Raw genomic sequence first — 15930 nt, 5'->3', positions numbered from 1 at the left:
AGGAATTTCTGTTGTGGTTTTTACCCAATGGGAACTGGAAACAAACCCCAATATATATACTATGTGCAAAACTATACGTCAATGATCAGTAGCACCTCCTTGTCACGATCAATGCCCTGTAGAAACTCATATGTTAGGTATTCTACTAATATGTCTTATAAGAGTGGTCTACTTAGGCAGTGTAGGAGCTGCAATCATCTGGTAATTAATTGACCTGCTTAAATATTTCACCCGATGAATAGTTTCACTTGTGAGTTGCTTGTTATTATCAAATAAAGTGACATATCTAGCCCGTCTCAAGCACTAGAGTGATTTGATTACCACAATGTTAGATAGTCTGTTAACAACATAAATGACACGTATTGCTTAATGGTGTGTAATTTCCATTCCTTTGGTTTGCATAAATGGAAATATTGTTTCTTAGCATAGATCTTGTACAGAAATAATGCCTTCTGCTTGCTTGAAATTTGTTGCGTATGTGCGTCCTGTATGAGTTGGAAGTATGCACTAGCATACCATATCAAATATATGTAACTCGATTCTGTTTTCTGTAATGTGCAGCCTTCTCTTTTCTTCGGTAATGTACAGCTCAATCTCACTTTCTGCATATGTTATCTTTTTTTCTCTTCTAGATCTAGCCTGCACTGTCCAGGTTGTATGCTTTTGTTGATATTTCTGCCAGGTAATGTTCTTTCCCCCATTCTGTTATGCAAGAAAAATATAAAGAAGATTCAAGTGAGCGTTCTTCATGGGGTTTCTTGTATGTATGTTGTTGTTCAAGGGTTGTACTGTAAATCCATTCAAGTAAATAAACCTATTGCCCACCTTATTTCTGCCAGCAAACAAGCCTTTCTATCTTGCTTATGTTTACTGCTTAATGTAAAACTGCCATATGTCTCCATTATATTTTGTATGTTTCTAATGTTTTATCGTTCGAAATGACAGGATGTTCTACAATACAACTACTCGGAAGTAGAGGGAAGAAGATGATTTGTGTCTCATTTTAATTCACATCCATGTGATAGATCAAGTTTTGCGTGAACTTTTTGGCCATGACTTGTTGGTCTTAGGTGTGTAGAGTCGACAGATGATGTATATTATATTTTCTATGATACGTGGTGCAGAAATGAAGATGTATTTCATTTGTAAATATTATATTTTAGCTTGCATTTCATCACGTCATTCCTTATCTCAGAAACGTGATTTTTTGGAGCTGAACCTTTTGAAATAAATTTGAGCCAAATAAGTTTTGTATTGATTATGGTGTTAGATTAAATGGACCAAATTTGATTATGTCCTTGAAAATAAATGGACCGAATTGGCTATGGACATACAAAAAGGAATGGGCCAATCAATTAGGTTGGGCCAGTTGGGCCCAAGTAGAACCGGCTTGAAAATGATGCCACGTAGGATCCTATGTCATCGCATGTGCCACTTCAGCATGCCATGTCAGATATTACGTGGGCTCTCACGGGCCACGTAGGCGTGCCATGTAAGATCCTGCGTGGCTTAGGTACTTACCCTTGACCAAAATTTTGGTCAAAGATTTAATGACCATAACATTTTTGTCGTAGATCTCATGACCGAAATATCAGAAAGGTCAAGTTTCTTCATTCTTGACGGCCAACTGTTGACGTTGTAAATTTGGTAAAAAAAAAGGTCAATAAACGACAACAATGACGAATCAATGACCAATATAGAGAGTCATAATTGACCTTATTTCTTGTAGTGTACGGAACGAGTAAAGAGACTTGCTGGTAACGAGACTGAAATAGGTATGCGGATACCGACGATCGAATCTCGGGCAAGTAACATACCGAAGGACAAAGGGAATGACATACGGGTTTATATGAATCCTTGACACTCAGGTTGAACCGATAAGATATTCGGAGAATATGTAGGATCCAATATGGGAATCCAGTTACCGCTATTGGATATTGACTGAGGAGTACCTCGGGGCATGTCTAGATAGTTGTCGAACCCGCAGGGTCTGTACAATTAAGGTTCGGCAATGTTTTAGTATAGTTGAGTTTTATGTGTGGTTACCGAATGTTGTTCGGAGTCCCAGATGAGATCACCGACATCACGAGGGTTTCCGGAATGTTCGGGAAATGATATTGATATATAGGATGGCTTCATTTGGTTATCGGAAGGTTTTCGGGCATTATCGGGACTGTACCGGGAGTGACGAATGGGTTTCGGAAGTTCACCGGGAGGGGGGCAACCCACCCGGGGGAAGCCTAATGGCCCTAGGTGCACTACAAGGAATATGCTAATACACGATGCTATTTTTTCGTCGCTACATCCTCACGGTTTTTAATTTACGACGATCTCACGACGAAAAACCAAGCGTCGAAAACGGAGCGTCACAAATGAACAGCATTGACGTTTTTATCGAAATCGTCGTAATTTTTACGACGATTCCTGGATTGTCATAACCTTTACGACGATCCTAAATCGTCGTTAGCAATCAAACCCAGTCCTACGTGGCAGCCCTACGTGGCAAAATTACGACGAAATCAAAACGTCATGGTTGAAATCAGCCCAACCCATTTTAATTGATCACATGGGTTGGTTTTATTTTTTTGAGATTTTTCTTATTGGGCTTTTTTTTGGGCCTTAGCCTATTTACAACCACTTTAGTATATTTTTTTCGAATTTTGGTTTGTGACCTTTTACTTTCTACTGATTTTCTTTTTTGGCTGTTTTATTTTTGTACACCTCCCACATGTCATGCTGATCTCAAAATTAGTCCCACACGTCAGAAATTTCATATTTTGTCAAATAAATATCATAACATGGTCCCCTTGTCATGTTGCCATTTCATAAGTATTCAAATCACATTCAAAATCAATATTTCAAACAGGCTAGGGAGCAAATGAAATTCGTCCAAACCAACATTAAATTTGTCTATTACAATCTTTACACTACACCACAACCCAGATATGCCTACTACTGCCTACTATTACAACACATATGCTACTCTTTATTCATACGCTTCATAGCTTCACACTTGGCTTCGTACTTCACCTGTGCAAAAATAAGAATAAGGTGTACACAACATCAAACATTAGACAATGATGGATCCAATAGCTTGTAAGCAACAATTGGCAACATATTAATATTCCCAAAAGGCATGCAAAACTATATCCTGTGAGAACAAAGAAACCCATGAGTACCTTAATACACGACCAAACATCAAATATGCAGGTTAAATTGGCAAATACTCAGGAATGCAAAAAAGAAAATGTTCATGGTGAAATTTCAGAAAATTTGGAAAAAAACAAATGGACATACACACAAATAAAGCAGAGATAACCCAAGGGCCTGGTGAGGCAGAAATATAGAATAAAGAAAACAATCATATTGTTAAGTAGACCACAGAACCATGTAAATAACTTTAGGCAGCTACAGGAAGAACACATCAAGCTAATACATCGAATGTAAAAATTATTCTGCATAGATGTGTTAATACTAAAGGTGGGCAGGTTTGGCTATTATTCTGCATGGATCTGCTTCAGTATCTCCCTTTACTACTTTTTTATGATGCATTCATGAGTTGTACAATGATTTTTTTTAGTGTTGATTTCGTCTGATTCACTTTGCCATCTGTCTCATCTATCTGTGCAACACCAGGTGGCAGCGAGAGCACGAAATACAAGCACAAGAAACTATCTCCACCAAGACGAGAATATACAAGCCAGTACTGCAAGTGGTAATTAAGAAGAATGGAGTAATGCTGGCCATCAAAAGTTGTTCCTAATTTCTCTTTGTTCTTCACCGGCCCAAATGCCCAGCCATTGTTCACATTCAAAGTGAATAGACCATGTCTATATACAACATGACCTGCTATAGTGAATACTACGCACACATGAGGATGGGATGGTCAACGCCGGAGACCGCCATCCTTATGTGCTGTGGTATCAAGGTTAGGTTCGAAGAAATCAATACAAGAAGGCGAACAACGTATGCATGTGATACTTACTAAACTAATTTCTCCTATTTACAACCTGTATATTCTCATCCAATACCTGTCTTTTCTTAAAAAAAGAAGGGACCATGCAGATTGATTTTCTAGACCGTCGCATATTACATAGACATTTTTTGTGTACCACCCCACGGAACTCCTTCGCGGAGCCACAATCATAGTCTTTGATTATTCTTCTTGGTCTATATCTATCTAATGTGGTTCCCGATTTGGCAGACAATAGAGAGAAGGAGAAAATTTCAACGCCAAAGTTCCAACAACAGGAGCAACCGCGTCATTTGGATTATGAATATTGAGATGTATCGGATGGTCTCTTACAATCCAGCGTATTACCAGGTGAAGCAATTTCTCACAGATGCCCCGAGCAAACATATAGTTAGCAGTTTATCATCGGACGATTCTTGCTTTGTTCCGTTGTGCTTAATCATTACCATTGCATGTTAGTCCCAATCATGTGCGGTGCATCGACAAATTTATATAATGCATAGCATACATGTTCTATGCTCATACATGTTCTATGCTCAGTGCCCCAACGCGAATTCTATTTTTTGTATGATCGCAGATGTTAAGACCAACACAAGAGTGTTGCTTTTAATTATGTTGCCCATGCAAGCGTACTATATGTGGTATACTGCTATTTTGCACATGAAATTTCCAACCCATTTTAAAGCATATGTGTTAACCTACTAATCTATATGTTTTATATGCTCACTATACTAATTTTTTATTTGGGAACTATTCGTGGACACATGAGTATGTATCAAGTTAGTCCTATAAACTATGTTGTGAACCAAAATTAGTTGCAAAGCTAGACCCGATTTCCAATAGGCTTTAGGGCATTTTCTTACACTCTCGGCAATTTTTTCTCTACTAAGGTTGTAGAAGTATCTGTACACACCACATACACAAGTTACATTGCCTTGGGTTATATGTAAAAAAATAAGTTAGCTTATCTATGTTTAAATCATTAAGAATTGAGCTATGTTCTAATGTAAAAAAATAACGCGTAGAGAAGTGAAAACTACTATGACTCATATTACCTCTGTTTTATCTTTTGATTTTAGCAAGTAGTAATTTGATATTTAATTAGTAGTTTGCAGTTTCCCGTTTCCTATTATGCAGTGGAGGAAATATCGTAAAGCGATCCAACTGAACTTTGTTTGTGTTACCAAATAATAATATGTGGCTTTGTATCTTCAAGGCAAGTTATGCCATCAATTAAATGGTATGTTCTAGATATATAGAATAAGACATCAAATTGACATATCGGCATGTGCCTCTTTATTTCTTTTCATCGTTAAATCATATTGACATAACCAAAAAAATAATTATCCCTTCCCTAGAATGCGACAATTTGATTTCAATATGAAGAGTATCACTATTATAAGTGAGCGTATATATTTCTAATGTTTCTAAACTACATAATTGGCTCATCCCAACTGAACTGTCAAAGTAATTAATCTACAACATTGGTAAGAATGGAAATTCTACTACGCATTTCACAGTTCAAATTAAAATGTATGTGGCATAATGTGGTACTACATAAATATGAGATACACATACCTTTTATTGCATGTACTATATTTAGATTAGATGTCAAGCATCCGAGAATATCCAGATCCGGTATAGGACTTTGTTAATCATGGCTTGATATGCGTTTATATGTTTATCCAGGAGAGGTCTATGTCTTACTTTATGTGTACATGTTTGTCAAACTTCATGCAGCAATTCATCTCAAGCTTATATCAATTAATAAAAGTTTATGTTTGATTTTGATACTGGATGAATTTGATGTGGACAGAAATAACATGAGCATATGTTTGCTTTAGTTAGGTAACTTTTTGATTATAGACATGTTTGTGAAGAAGTTGAACCATTCATGGATATGAAGCTTAGAATTACCGTGATAGAATTAATCGATATAACTTCTTCATTCACATTAACATCATGAATGGTAGACTACTATAATTACTATAACTCTCATGCAAGAACATATATTAGATTTACCATTACCTCGATGGAAAAAATTCTATCTAAATATGGCATCTCATATACATATATGTGTGATGTACACAAATGCGCATACAACGTATATCCAATTAAGCAAAGACTACTGAAATATAGGTGTACCAGTTGGCGAGACAATGCGTATGAATATTCCCTTTTATTTATTTATTAATTATATGTTTCTTAATTTCTAGCCAGTGCAGGTGCACGGGTTGACGACTAGTAGTACTAATCCAGTACATATGTTATTCCCAATACTGTCATGGGCTCATTGTAGCCGAGTACAGTCCCAGCGTCCCACACTGCCGCAAAATGCATATAAAATCTACTTGTAATCACACACTGGAGACCACTGTCCAAACCAAAATATTCGATGCAACAGGCATGATGGAGCAGGGAACCGGCCACTGTCAGCAACCCCGACCACAGGGCAGAGGTCAACGGGATCGAGCTCATGCGGCTAGCGTCCATGGATCAGATTCACTCCAGCCATCAAATCAAAATGGCATTCCCCGGACGCACATCCGAGTCGCTGGCTCGCTGGCTCGCTCCGATGCCTGACTGAAGGCCATTGTTGGAACACGCATCTACGCATCTGCCTTTACCGGATATATACAGAGCCTGATCCACTGATCAATCCTGCTCCAGCCTGCCTCATTCGCTCAGGCACGCATGCAACCAGCGAAAAAATCCCCTAGATTGTCCTAATCAACTCGAGATGGGTGTCAGTTTGAGCACCATCGACGCGTGCATCTAGTCTAGTCTAGCATAAATGAAAGAAAATTCCCCATTGGCATGCACGAGGAAGCTATGCGGCAGTGCTGGAATCGAAGGGGAGGGGAGGGGAGGAACCAGGAGCTCACCTCATGCTGGAAGAGCTTGGAGGAGCGGAAGGCCGGAGCCTCGCGCGGAGTGCGCAACTGGTGGTAGATCCGCGGTTGAGAGGAGAGGAGAGGAGAGGGGAGGAGAGCCTCTCGGTTTCGTGCTTCGCTCCCCGGGTGTTTTGGCCCGCGGATTGTGGGTGGAAAATCGCCCGCTGCCGCTGCCGCGGTGGCGCGGCCGCCGTCACCCCGCCCTGCGCCGCTGGAGGTGGCATTGAGCCGGCCTTGGATGCATGGGGGAAAGAAAGCAGAGTTCTGTTAGTGCGACTGATGAAGCACGGAGCAAAGCCAAAGCTGGGAGTACTGGTGGTTCTTGGCTCACCTGCCCGAACAGCAGCTGCGTGGCGGCGGCATGCATTCCGGGGGCCCCGAACCCGTCGAACAAAGCCTGTGTAGCCGCCTGCAGGTCCTCCCGCGATCGGTCAGTAGGCCGGCATGGTCGATGCTCGGTGAAGATTTGGGAGCTGCAGAGGGAGATTTGGGGTTGGATCTCGGGTCTTCCTCCTAGGAAGACAAGGAGAAGGAGAAGATAGGGGTGGGGGCGACTGCGGCGGGTTGCAGAGCGGAGGTTGGATGTCGACGGTGGGGCTGGAGCAGAAGAGGTCGCCGGTGTGGTGGGGATAGGAGAGGAGGTCGTCGGCTGCGATCTGGGGGAGGTGGCGGCTGCGATCTGGAAGGGAGGAGGATGGGCTAGGGTTCACTACGCGGGGGAGAGAGAGGAGGGATGAGAGGGTGAGGGGGTGTGGGCCGTAGGATCTGTATGACTTGGACGGCTCAGATCGTTTTTAATAGGGTGATCCGTGGACTCTAATCTGATTGGTCGAGACATGTGTTATTTAAAATAATATATAAGTGCTAAAAACATGTTACGACATTTTTATAATTGTCGTAAAAGTTATGACGATCTCATCTTATGCGGTTACGACATTTTTGACTCACATCGTCGTAATTTATATGTAGATTTGATCCCCTCAAACGGTTTACGACAATCTCGAATGAAATCGTCATAGATTTATGACAAATTCATCAACGACGTCTTAAAAAATGTCATGTATGAGCATATTTCTTGTAGTGGTGTGGCACACCAGCCCTTAGTGGGCTGGTGGGACAGCCCAAGAGGGCCTACGCGCCAAGTGAAGAAAACCAAAGAAAAAAAAGGGGAGGTGGGAAGGCAGAGAAGGACTCCACTTTCCAATCCTAATTGGAGTAGGAATCCTCCTCTCCTCCTAGCCGGTGCACCCTTGAGGGCTTGTCCCTCAAGGCAAGCCTCCTCCCCCTCCCTCCTATATATAGTGGTGGTCTAGGGCTGATTTGAGACAACTTTTACCACGTGCAACTCTGATCTAGACACCATAGTTTTACCTCTAGATCGTATTTCTGCGGAGCTCGGGCGGAGCCCTGCAGGATTAGATCCTCACCACCACCAGAGCATCATCAAGATGCCGGAGAACTCATCTACTTCTCCATCTTGCTTGCTGGATCAAGAAGGCCGAGATCATCGTCGAGTTGTACGTGTGCTGAACGCGGAGGTGCCGTCCGTTCGGCACTAGATCGGAACGGATCGCGGTACGGTTCGTGGGACGGTTCGTGGGGCTGATCGAGGGACGTGAAGACGTTCCACTACATCAACCGCGTTTCTTAACGCTTCCTATTGTGCGATCTACAAGGGTATGTAGATCCAAATCTCCTCTTGTAGACGGACATCACCATGATAGGTCTTCGTGTGCATAGGAAATTTTTTGTTTCCCATGCAACGTTCCCCATCAGTGGCATCATGAGCTAGGTTCATGCGTAGATGTTATCTCGAGTGGAACACAAAGGGTTTTGTGGACGGTGATGTTTGATTTGCTGCCCTGCTTAGTCTTTTCTCAATTCGGCGGTATTGTTGGATTGAAGCGGCCCGGACCGACATTATTCGTACGCTTACGAAAGACTGGTTTCATCGCTTGACATGCAACCTCGTTGCATAAAGATGACTGGCGGGTGTCGGTTTCTTCAACTTTAGTTGAATTGGTTTTGACCAAGGCGGTCCTTGAAGAGGTTAAATAGCAATTTGCACATCTCCGTTGTGGTTTTTGCGTATGTAAGATGCGATAATACTAGATACCCATAGCAGCCATGTAAGACATGCAACAACAAATTAGAGGACGTCTAACTTGTTTTTGTAGGGTATGCTTGTGATGTGATATGTGAGAGGACGTGATGTGTTATATTGGATGTATGAGATGATCATGTTGTAATAGTTAATATTGACTTGCACGTCGATGGTACGATAACCGGCAGGAGCCATAGGGTTGTCTTTAAACTAACGTTTGTGTTTGCAGATGCGTTTACTATATTGCTAGGACGTAGATTTAGTAGTAATAGCATAAGTAGCACGACAACGCTGATGGCGACACGTTGATGGAGATCATGATGATGGAGATCATGGTGTGGCGCCGGTGAAAAGAAGATCATGCCAGTGCTTTGGTGAAGGAGATCAAGAAGCACAAGATGATGGCCATATCATGTCACTTATGAATTGCATGTGATGTAAATCCTTTTATGCACCTTATTTTGCTTAGAATGAAGGTAGCATTACAAGTTGATCTCTCACTAAATTTCAAGACGAAATTGTGTTCTCCCTGACAGTGCACCGTTGCTATAGTTCGTCGTTTCGAGACACCACGTGATGATCGGGTGTGATAGACTCAACGTTCACATACAACGGGTGCAAAACAGTTGCACACACGGAACACTCGGGTTAAGCTTGACGAGCCTAGCATGTGCAGACATGGCCTTGGAACACATGAGACCAAAAAGATCGAGCATGAATTGTATAGTTGATATGATTAGCATACAGATGCTTACCACTGAAACTATTCTCAACTCACGTGATGATCGGACTTGAGTTAATGAATTTGGATCATGTACCACTCAAATGACTAGAGAGATGTACTTTTTGAGTGGGAGTTTAGCAAGTAATTTGATTAGTTAAACTCTAATTATCTTGAACATAGTCTAAGTCCACTTTGAAAATATTTGTGTTTTAGATCAATGGCTCACGCGACAGTCACCCTGAATTTTAATATGTTCCTAGAGAAAGCTAAGTTGAAAGATGATGGAAGCAACTTTGTAGACTGGGCTAGTAATCTTAAGTTGCTCCTGCAAGCTGGGAAGAAGGATTATGTCCTTAATGGTGTGCTAGGATATGAACCACCCGCCTTGGCTGACCAAGATGTTAAGAACGTTTGGTTAGCACGCAAGGAGGACTACTCAGTAGTTCAATGTGCAGTCTTGTATGGCTTAGAGTCGGGACTTCAACGTCGCTTTGAGCATCATGGAGCATTTGAGATGTTCCAGGAGTTGAAGTTTATCTTTCAGAAGAACACCCAGATCAAGAGGTATGAGACCTCCGATAAATTCTATGCTTGCAAGATGGAGGAGAATTTTGCTATCAGTGAACATGTGCTCAAAATGTCTGGGTACTCAAGCCGTCTAGTTGAGCTGGGGATTGAACTCCCGCATGAGTCTATCACTGACATAATTCTTCAATCACTACAACCAAGCTACAAGAGCTTTGTGTTGAACTATAACATGCAAGGGATGAACAAGTCACCCGGCGAGTTATTCGCGATGCTGAAAGTCGCAGAGTCAGAACTCTGTAAAGAGAATCAAGTGTTGATGGTAAATAAGACCACTAGTTCCAAGAGAAACAACAAAGGAAAGAAGGGTAATTCAAAGAAGAGCGGCAAACCTATTGCCAATCCGACGAAGAAACCCAAAGCTGGACCTAAGCCTGAAACAGAGTGTTATTATTGCAAGGGTCTGGGTCACTAGAAGCGCAACTACCCCAAGTATCTGGCTGATAAGAAGGCGGCCAAGGAAAAATCTGGTATATTCGATATACATGTTATTGATGTGTACTTCACCAGCTCTCGTAGTAGTGCCTGGGTATTCGATACCGGTTCTGTTGCTCATATTTGCAACTCGAAACAGGAACTACAGAATAAGCGCAGCCTGGCGAAGGATGAAGTGACGATGCGTGTGGGAAATGGTTCCAAGGTGGATGCAATCGCCGTCGGCACAGTTTCACTTCAGTTACCATCATGATTAGTTATGAATTTAAATAATTGTTATTTAGTGCATGTGTTAAGCATGAACATTATATCTGGATCTTGTTTATTGCGAGACGGTTACTCATTTGAGTCAGAGAATAATGGTTGTTCTATTTCTATGATTAATATCTTTTATGGTCATGCACCCAATGTGAGAGGATTGTTCATATTGAATCTTGATAGCGATGATACACATATACATAACATTGATACCAAAAGAGTTAGAGTTAACAATGATAGTGCCATGTTTTTATGGCACAACCGCTTAGGTCATATTGGTGTAAAGCGCATGAAGAAACTCCATACCGATGGACTTTTGGAGTCACTTGACTTTGATTCACTTGACACGTGCGAAACCATGCCTCATGGGCAAGATGACTAAGACTCCGTTCTTCGGAACAATGGAGCATGCAAGTGACTTGTTGGAAATCATACATACCGATGTATGTGATCCGATGAGTGTGGAGGCGCGCGGTGGATATCGTTATTCTCTCACCTTCACTCACAATTTGAGTAGATATGGTTATGTCTACTTGATGAAGCACAAGTATGAAACGTTTGAGAAGTTCAAGCAATTTTAGAGTGAAGTTGAAAATCATCATAACAAGAAGATCAAGTTCCTACGGTCTGATCGTGGGGGTGAATATCTGAGTTTCGAGTTTGGTGCTCACTTAAGACAATGTGGATTTGTTTCACAGTTGACACCGCCTGGAACACCACAGCGTAATGGTGTGTCCGAACTCGTAATCGTACTTTATTAGAGATGGTGCGATCTATGATGTCTCTTACCAATTTGCCGTTATCGTTTTGGGGTTATGCATTAGGGACAACTGCATTCACTTTAAATAGGGCACCATCAAAATCCGTTTAGACGACACCATACAAACTGTGGTATGGCAAAAGACCAAAATTGTCGTTTCTTAAAGTTTGGGGATGTGATGCTTATGTCAAAAAGCTTTAGCGTAAAAAGCTGGAACCCAAAGCGGAAAAGTGCGTCTTCATAGGTTACCCAAACGAGACAGTTGGGTATACCTTCTATCTCAAATCCAAGGGCAAAGTGTTTGTTTCTAAAAACAGAGCTTTTCTGGAGAAGGAGTTTCTCTCGAAAGAATTAAGTGGGAGGAAGATTGAACTTGATGAGGTTGTCTAACATCTAATTCCTCTAGATGGTGGCACGGGGCAAGGGGAAGCCCATGTTGCTGCGGCGCCGGTTCGGGAGCTAGTTCATGATGATGATCATGAAACTTCGGATCAAGTTGCTACCGGACCTCGTAGGTCGACAAGATCACGTACTGCTCCTGAGTGGTATGGAATCCTGTCTTATCAATTATGTTGTTGGACAACAATGAACCTGCGAATTATGAAGAAGCAATGGTGGGCCCGGATTCCAACAAATGGCTGGAGGCCATGAAGTCCGAGATAGGATCCATGTACAAGAACAATGTGTGGACTTTGGAAGTACTACCTGAAGGCCGCAAGGCTATTCAGAACAAATGGATCTATAAGAAGAAGACGGATGCATACGGTAATGTGACCGTTTATAAAGCTCGACTTGTGGCAAAGGGTTTTTCACAATTTCAAGGAGTTGACTAAGATGAGACTTTCTCACCGGTAGCGATGCTTAGGTCCGTCCGAATCATGTTAGCAATAGCTGCTTTTTACGATTATGAAATCTGGCAGATGAATGTCAAAACGGCGTTCCTTAACGGTTTTCTTAAGGAAGAGTTGTATATGATGCAACCCGAAGGTTTTGTCGATCCAAAGAATGCTGACAAAGTATACAAGCTCCAACGATCCATTTATGGACTGGTGCAAGCATCTCGGAGTTGGAATAAGCGCTTTGATGAGGTGATCAAAGCATTTGGGTTTATACAAGTGGTTGGAGAATCTTGTATTTACAAGAAAGTGAGTGGGAGCTCTGTGGCATTTCTAATATTATATGTGGATGACATATTGCTGATTGGAAACAACGTGGAGCTTTTGGAGAGCATAAAGGATTACTTGACTAGAAGTTTCTCTATGAACGACCTAGGAGAAGCTGCTTACATTCTAGGAATTAAGATCTATCGGGATAGATCGAGACGCCTGATAGGACTTTCACAAAGCACATACCTTGATAAAGTTTTGAAGAAGTTAAAAATGGATCAATCCAAGAAAGGGTTCTTTCCAGTATTACAAGGTATAAAATTGAGTAAGACTTAGTGCCCAGCAACTGCAGAAGATAGAGAAAAAATGAGTTCCGTCCCCTACGCTTTAGCCGTAGGTTCTATCATGTATGCAATGCTGTGCACTAGACCAGACGTCAGCTTGGCCATAAGTATGGCAGGCAGGTTTCAGAGTAATCCAGGAGTGGATCACTGGAAGGCGGTCAAGAATATTCTAAAGTACCTGAAAAGGACTAAGGAAATGTTTCTCGTTTATGCAGGTGACAAAGAGCTCATCGTAAAAGGTTACGTCGAGGCAAGTTTTGACACCGATCCGGATGACTCTAGGTCACAAATCGGATATGTATTTATTATTAATGGGGGTGCGGTAAGCTGGTGCAGTTTCAAGCAGAGCGTCGTAGCAGATTCAACATGTGAAGCGGACTACATGGCTGCCTCAGAGGCAGCAAATGAGGGTGTCTGGATGAAGCAGTTCATGACAGATCATGGAGTTGTGCTGAGCGCACTAGATCCATTAACTCTGTTATGTGACAACACTGGTGCCATTGCCTTAGCAAAGGAACCAAGGTTTCACAAGAAGACCACACACATCAAACGACGCTCCAACCACATCCGCGACTACGTCGAAGGAGAGGACGTGAATTTTTGCAAAGTCGATACGTCTCAAACGTATCTATAATTTTTGATGGTTTCATGATGTTATCTTGTCATCTTTGGATGTTTTATGTACCTTTTATATCTTTTTTGGGACTAACTTATTAATTCAGTGCCAAGTGCCAGTTCCTGTTTTTCTGTGTTTTTGGCTCTTTTCAGTTCTGATTTTGGAACGGAGTCCAAACGGAATAAAATCCCCAAAATAAATTTTTCCCGAACGGAAGAAGATCAGGGGGCTTGAGGGCCAAGCCAGGAGGGCTACAGGGGGCCCACAAGCCCCCTATCCGCCACCAGGGGGGCAGCGGCCAGCAGGCTTGTGGCCTCCCTGGCGCCCCCCTAACCTAGCTCCTTCGCCTATATATTCCCTAAAATACAGAAAAATGAAGGGATCCACGAAAATACTTTTCCGCCGCCGCAAGCTTCCATTTACGCAAGATCTCATCTGGAGACTCTTCCCGGTGCCCTGCCGGAGGGGACTTTGGAGTTGGAGGGCCTTCCAATGACTCGTGAGTAGTTCACTTCAGACCTACGGGTCCGTAGTTAGTAGCTAGATGGCTTCTTCTCTGTCTTGGATATTCAATACAAAGTTCTCCATGATCTTCATGGAGATCTATCCGATGTAATCCTCTTTAGCGGTGTGTTTGTCGAGAACCGACGAATTGTGGATTTGTGATCAGATTATCTATGATATATATTTGAGTCTTTGCTGATTTCTTATATGCATGATTTGATATCCTTGTAAGTCTCTCCGAGTCTTGGGTTTTGTTTGGCCAACTAGATCTATGATTCTTGCAATGGGAGAAGTGCTTGGTTTTGGGTTCTTACCGTGTGGTGACCTTTCCCAGTGACAGTAGGGGCAACAAGGCACACATCATGTAGTTGCCATCAAGGGTAACAAGGTGGGCTTTGTCGTAGATATGAGATTGTCCATCTACATCATGTCATCTTGCTTAAGGCGTTACTCTGTTCTTTTGGACTTAATACACTAGATGCATGCTGGATAGCGATCGACGTGTGGAGTAATACTAGTAGATGCAGAAAGTATCGGTCTACTTGTTTTGGATGTGATGCCTATGGATATAATCATTGCCATAGATGACGTCACGACTTTGTGCGGTTCTATCAATTGCTCGACAGTAATTTGTTCACCCACCGTCTACTTGCTTTCATGAGAGAAGCCACTAGTAAACACTACGCCCCCGGGTCTATTCACACCTATCGTTTCCACTTTCGCTTTTACTTTTCTTTGTTACTTTGTTGCTTTCAGTTCTCACTTGGCGAACAATCTATAAGGGATTGAGAACCCCTTCATAGTGTTGGGAGCAAGCTTTTTGTGTTTGTGCAGGCACTTGTGACACTCCTTCACTGGATCGATACCTTGGTTCTCAAAACTGAGGGAAATACTTACCACCACTGCGCTACATCACCCTTTCTGCTTCGAGGGAACACCAACGCAAGGCTCCAAGGCCGCGGGGAAATCCTTTGCATATTTTCCTAGGAAGTCCCTAAAGGCGTAGCCGTAGCAGAAGTATTCCTGGTGCCGTTGCTGAGGAGAATCAAGATGTCTCCCGTCAGCACGTATTTCTGGCGCCGTTGGAAGGTCTTTTGTTGCAGTAGCAGAAGTATTTCTAGCGCCGTTGCCGGGGAAGGAGAGATCTATCCAAGTAGGTCTCACAAACTCATCTCTTGCATTTACTTTTTTGCCATTTGCCTCTCGTTTTCCTCTCCCCCACTTCACATTTGCCGTTTTCATTTGCCTTTCTCCTTTGCCGTTTTATTTTGCCTTTCTCGTTTTCCTTTGCCGGTTTTCTTGCTTGCTTGTGTGCTTGTTTGTTTGTTGAAGTCATCATGGCTGAAAACACCAAACTTTGCGACTTCTCGAGCACTAATAATAAAGATTTTATTAGTACTCCGATTGCTCCCGCCACTAGTGCGGAATCGTATGAAATCAATGCAGCTTTGCTGAATCTTGTTATGAAAGAGCAATTCTCTGGCCTTCCTAGTGAAGATGTCACATCCCATCTCAATACCTTCATTGAGCTTTGCGATATGCAAAAGAAAAGAGATGCGGATAATGACGTGATTAAGTTGAAGCTTTTTTCCTTTCTCGTTGCGAGATCGCGCAAAAACTTGGTTTC

The 15930-nt window shown here is 42.2% G+C and overlaps 1 protein-coding gene across 1 annotated transcript in view; it reads right to left on the bottom strand.

The window, feature by feature from the left end:
• Positions 1-2789: 2789 nt before the first annotated feature.
• LOC123450752 overlaps positions 2790-15930 on the bottom strand; it is a 37003-nt gene continuing 23862 nt past the window's right edge. The window contains exons 2-4 of the mRNA XM_045127855.1: positions 7199-7566; positions 6859-7100; positions 2790-3030 (exon numbers count right to left, since the gene is read on the bottom strand). Of these exons, the coding sequence (XP_044983790.1) occupies positions 3027-3030; positions 6859-7100; positions 7199-7566 (614 nt within the window). The 3' untranslated portion in view covers positions 2790-3026. The remainder of the gene's footprint in view (positions 3031-6858; positions 7101-7198; positions 7567-15930) is intronic.

This window comes from Hordeum vulgare, chromosome 4H (assembly GCF_904849725.1).
Source record: "Hordeum vulgare subsp. vulgare chromosome 4H, MorexV3_pseudomolecules_assembly, whole genome shotgun sequence".
Classification (NCBI taxonomy): Eukaryota; Viridiplantae; Streptophyta; class Magnoliopsida; order Poales; family Poaceae; genus Hordeum; species Hordeum vulgare.
This window is presented reverse-complemented; position numbering and strand designations above follow the sequence as displayed.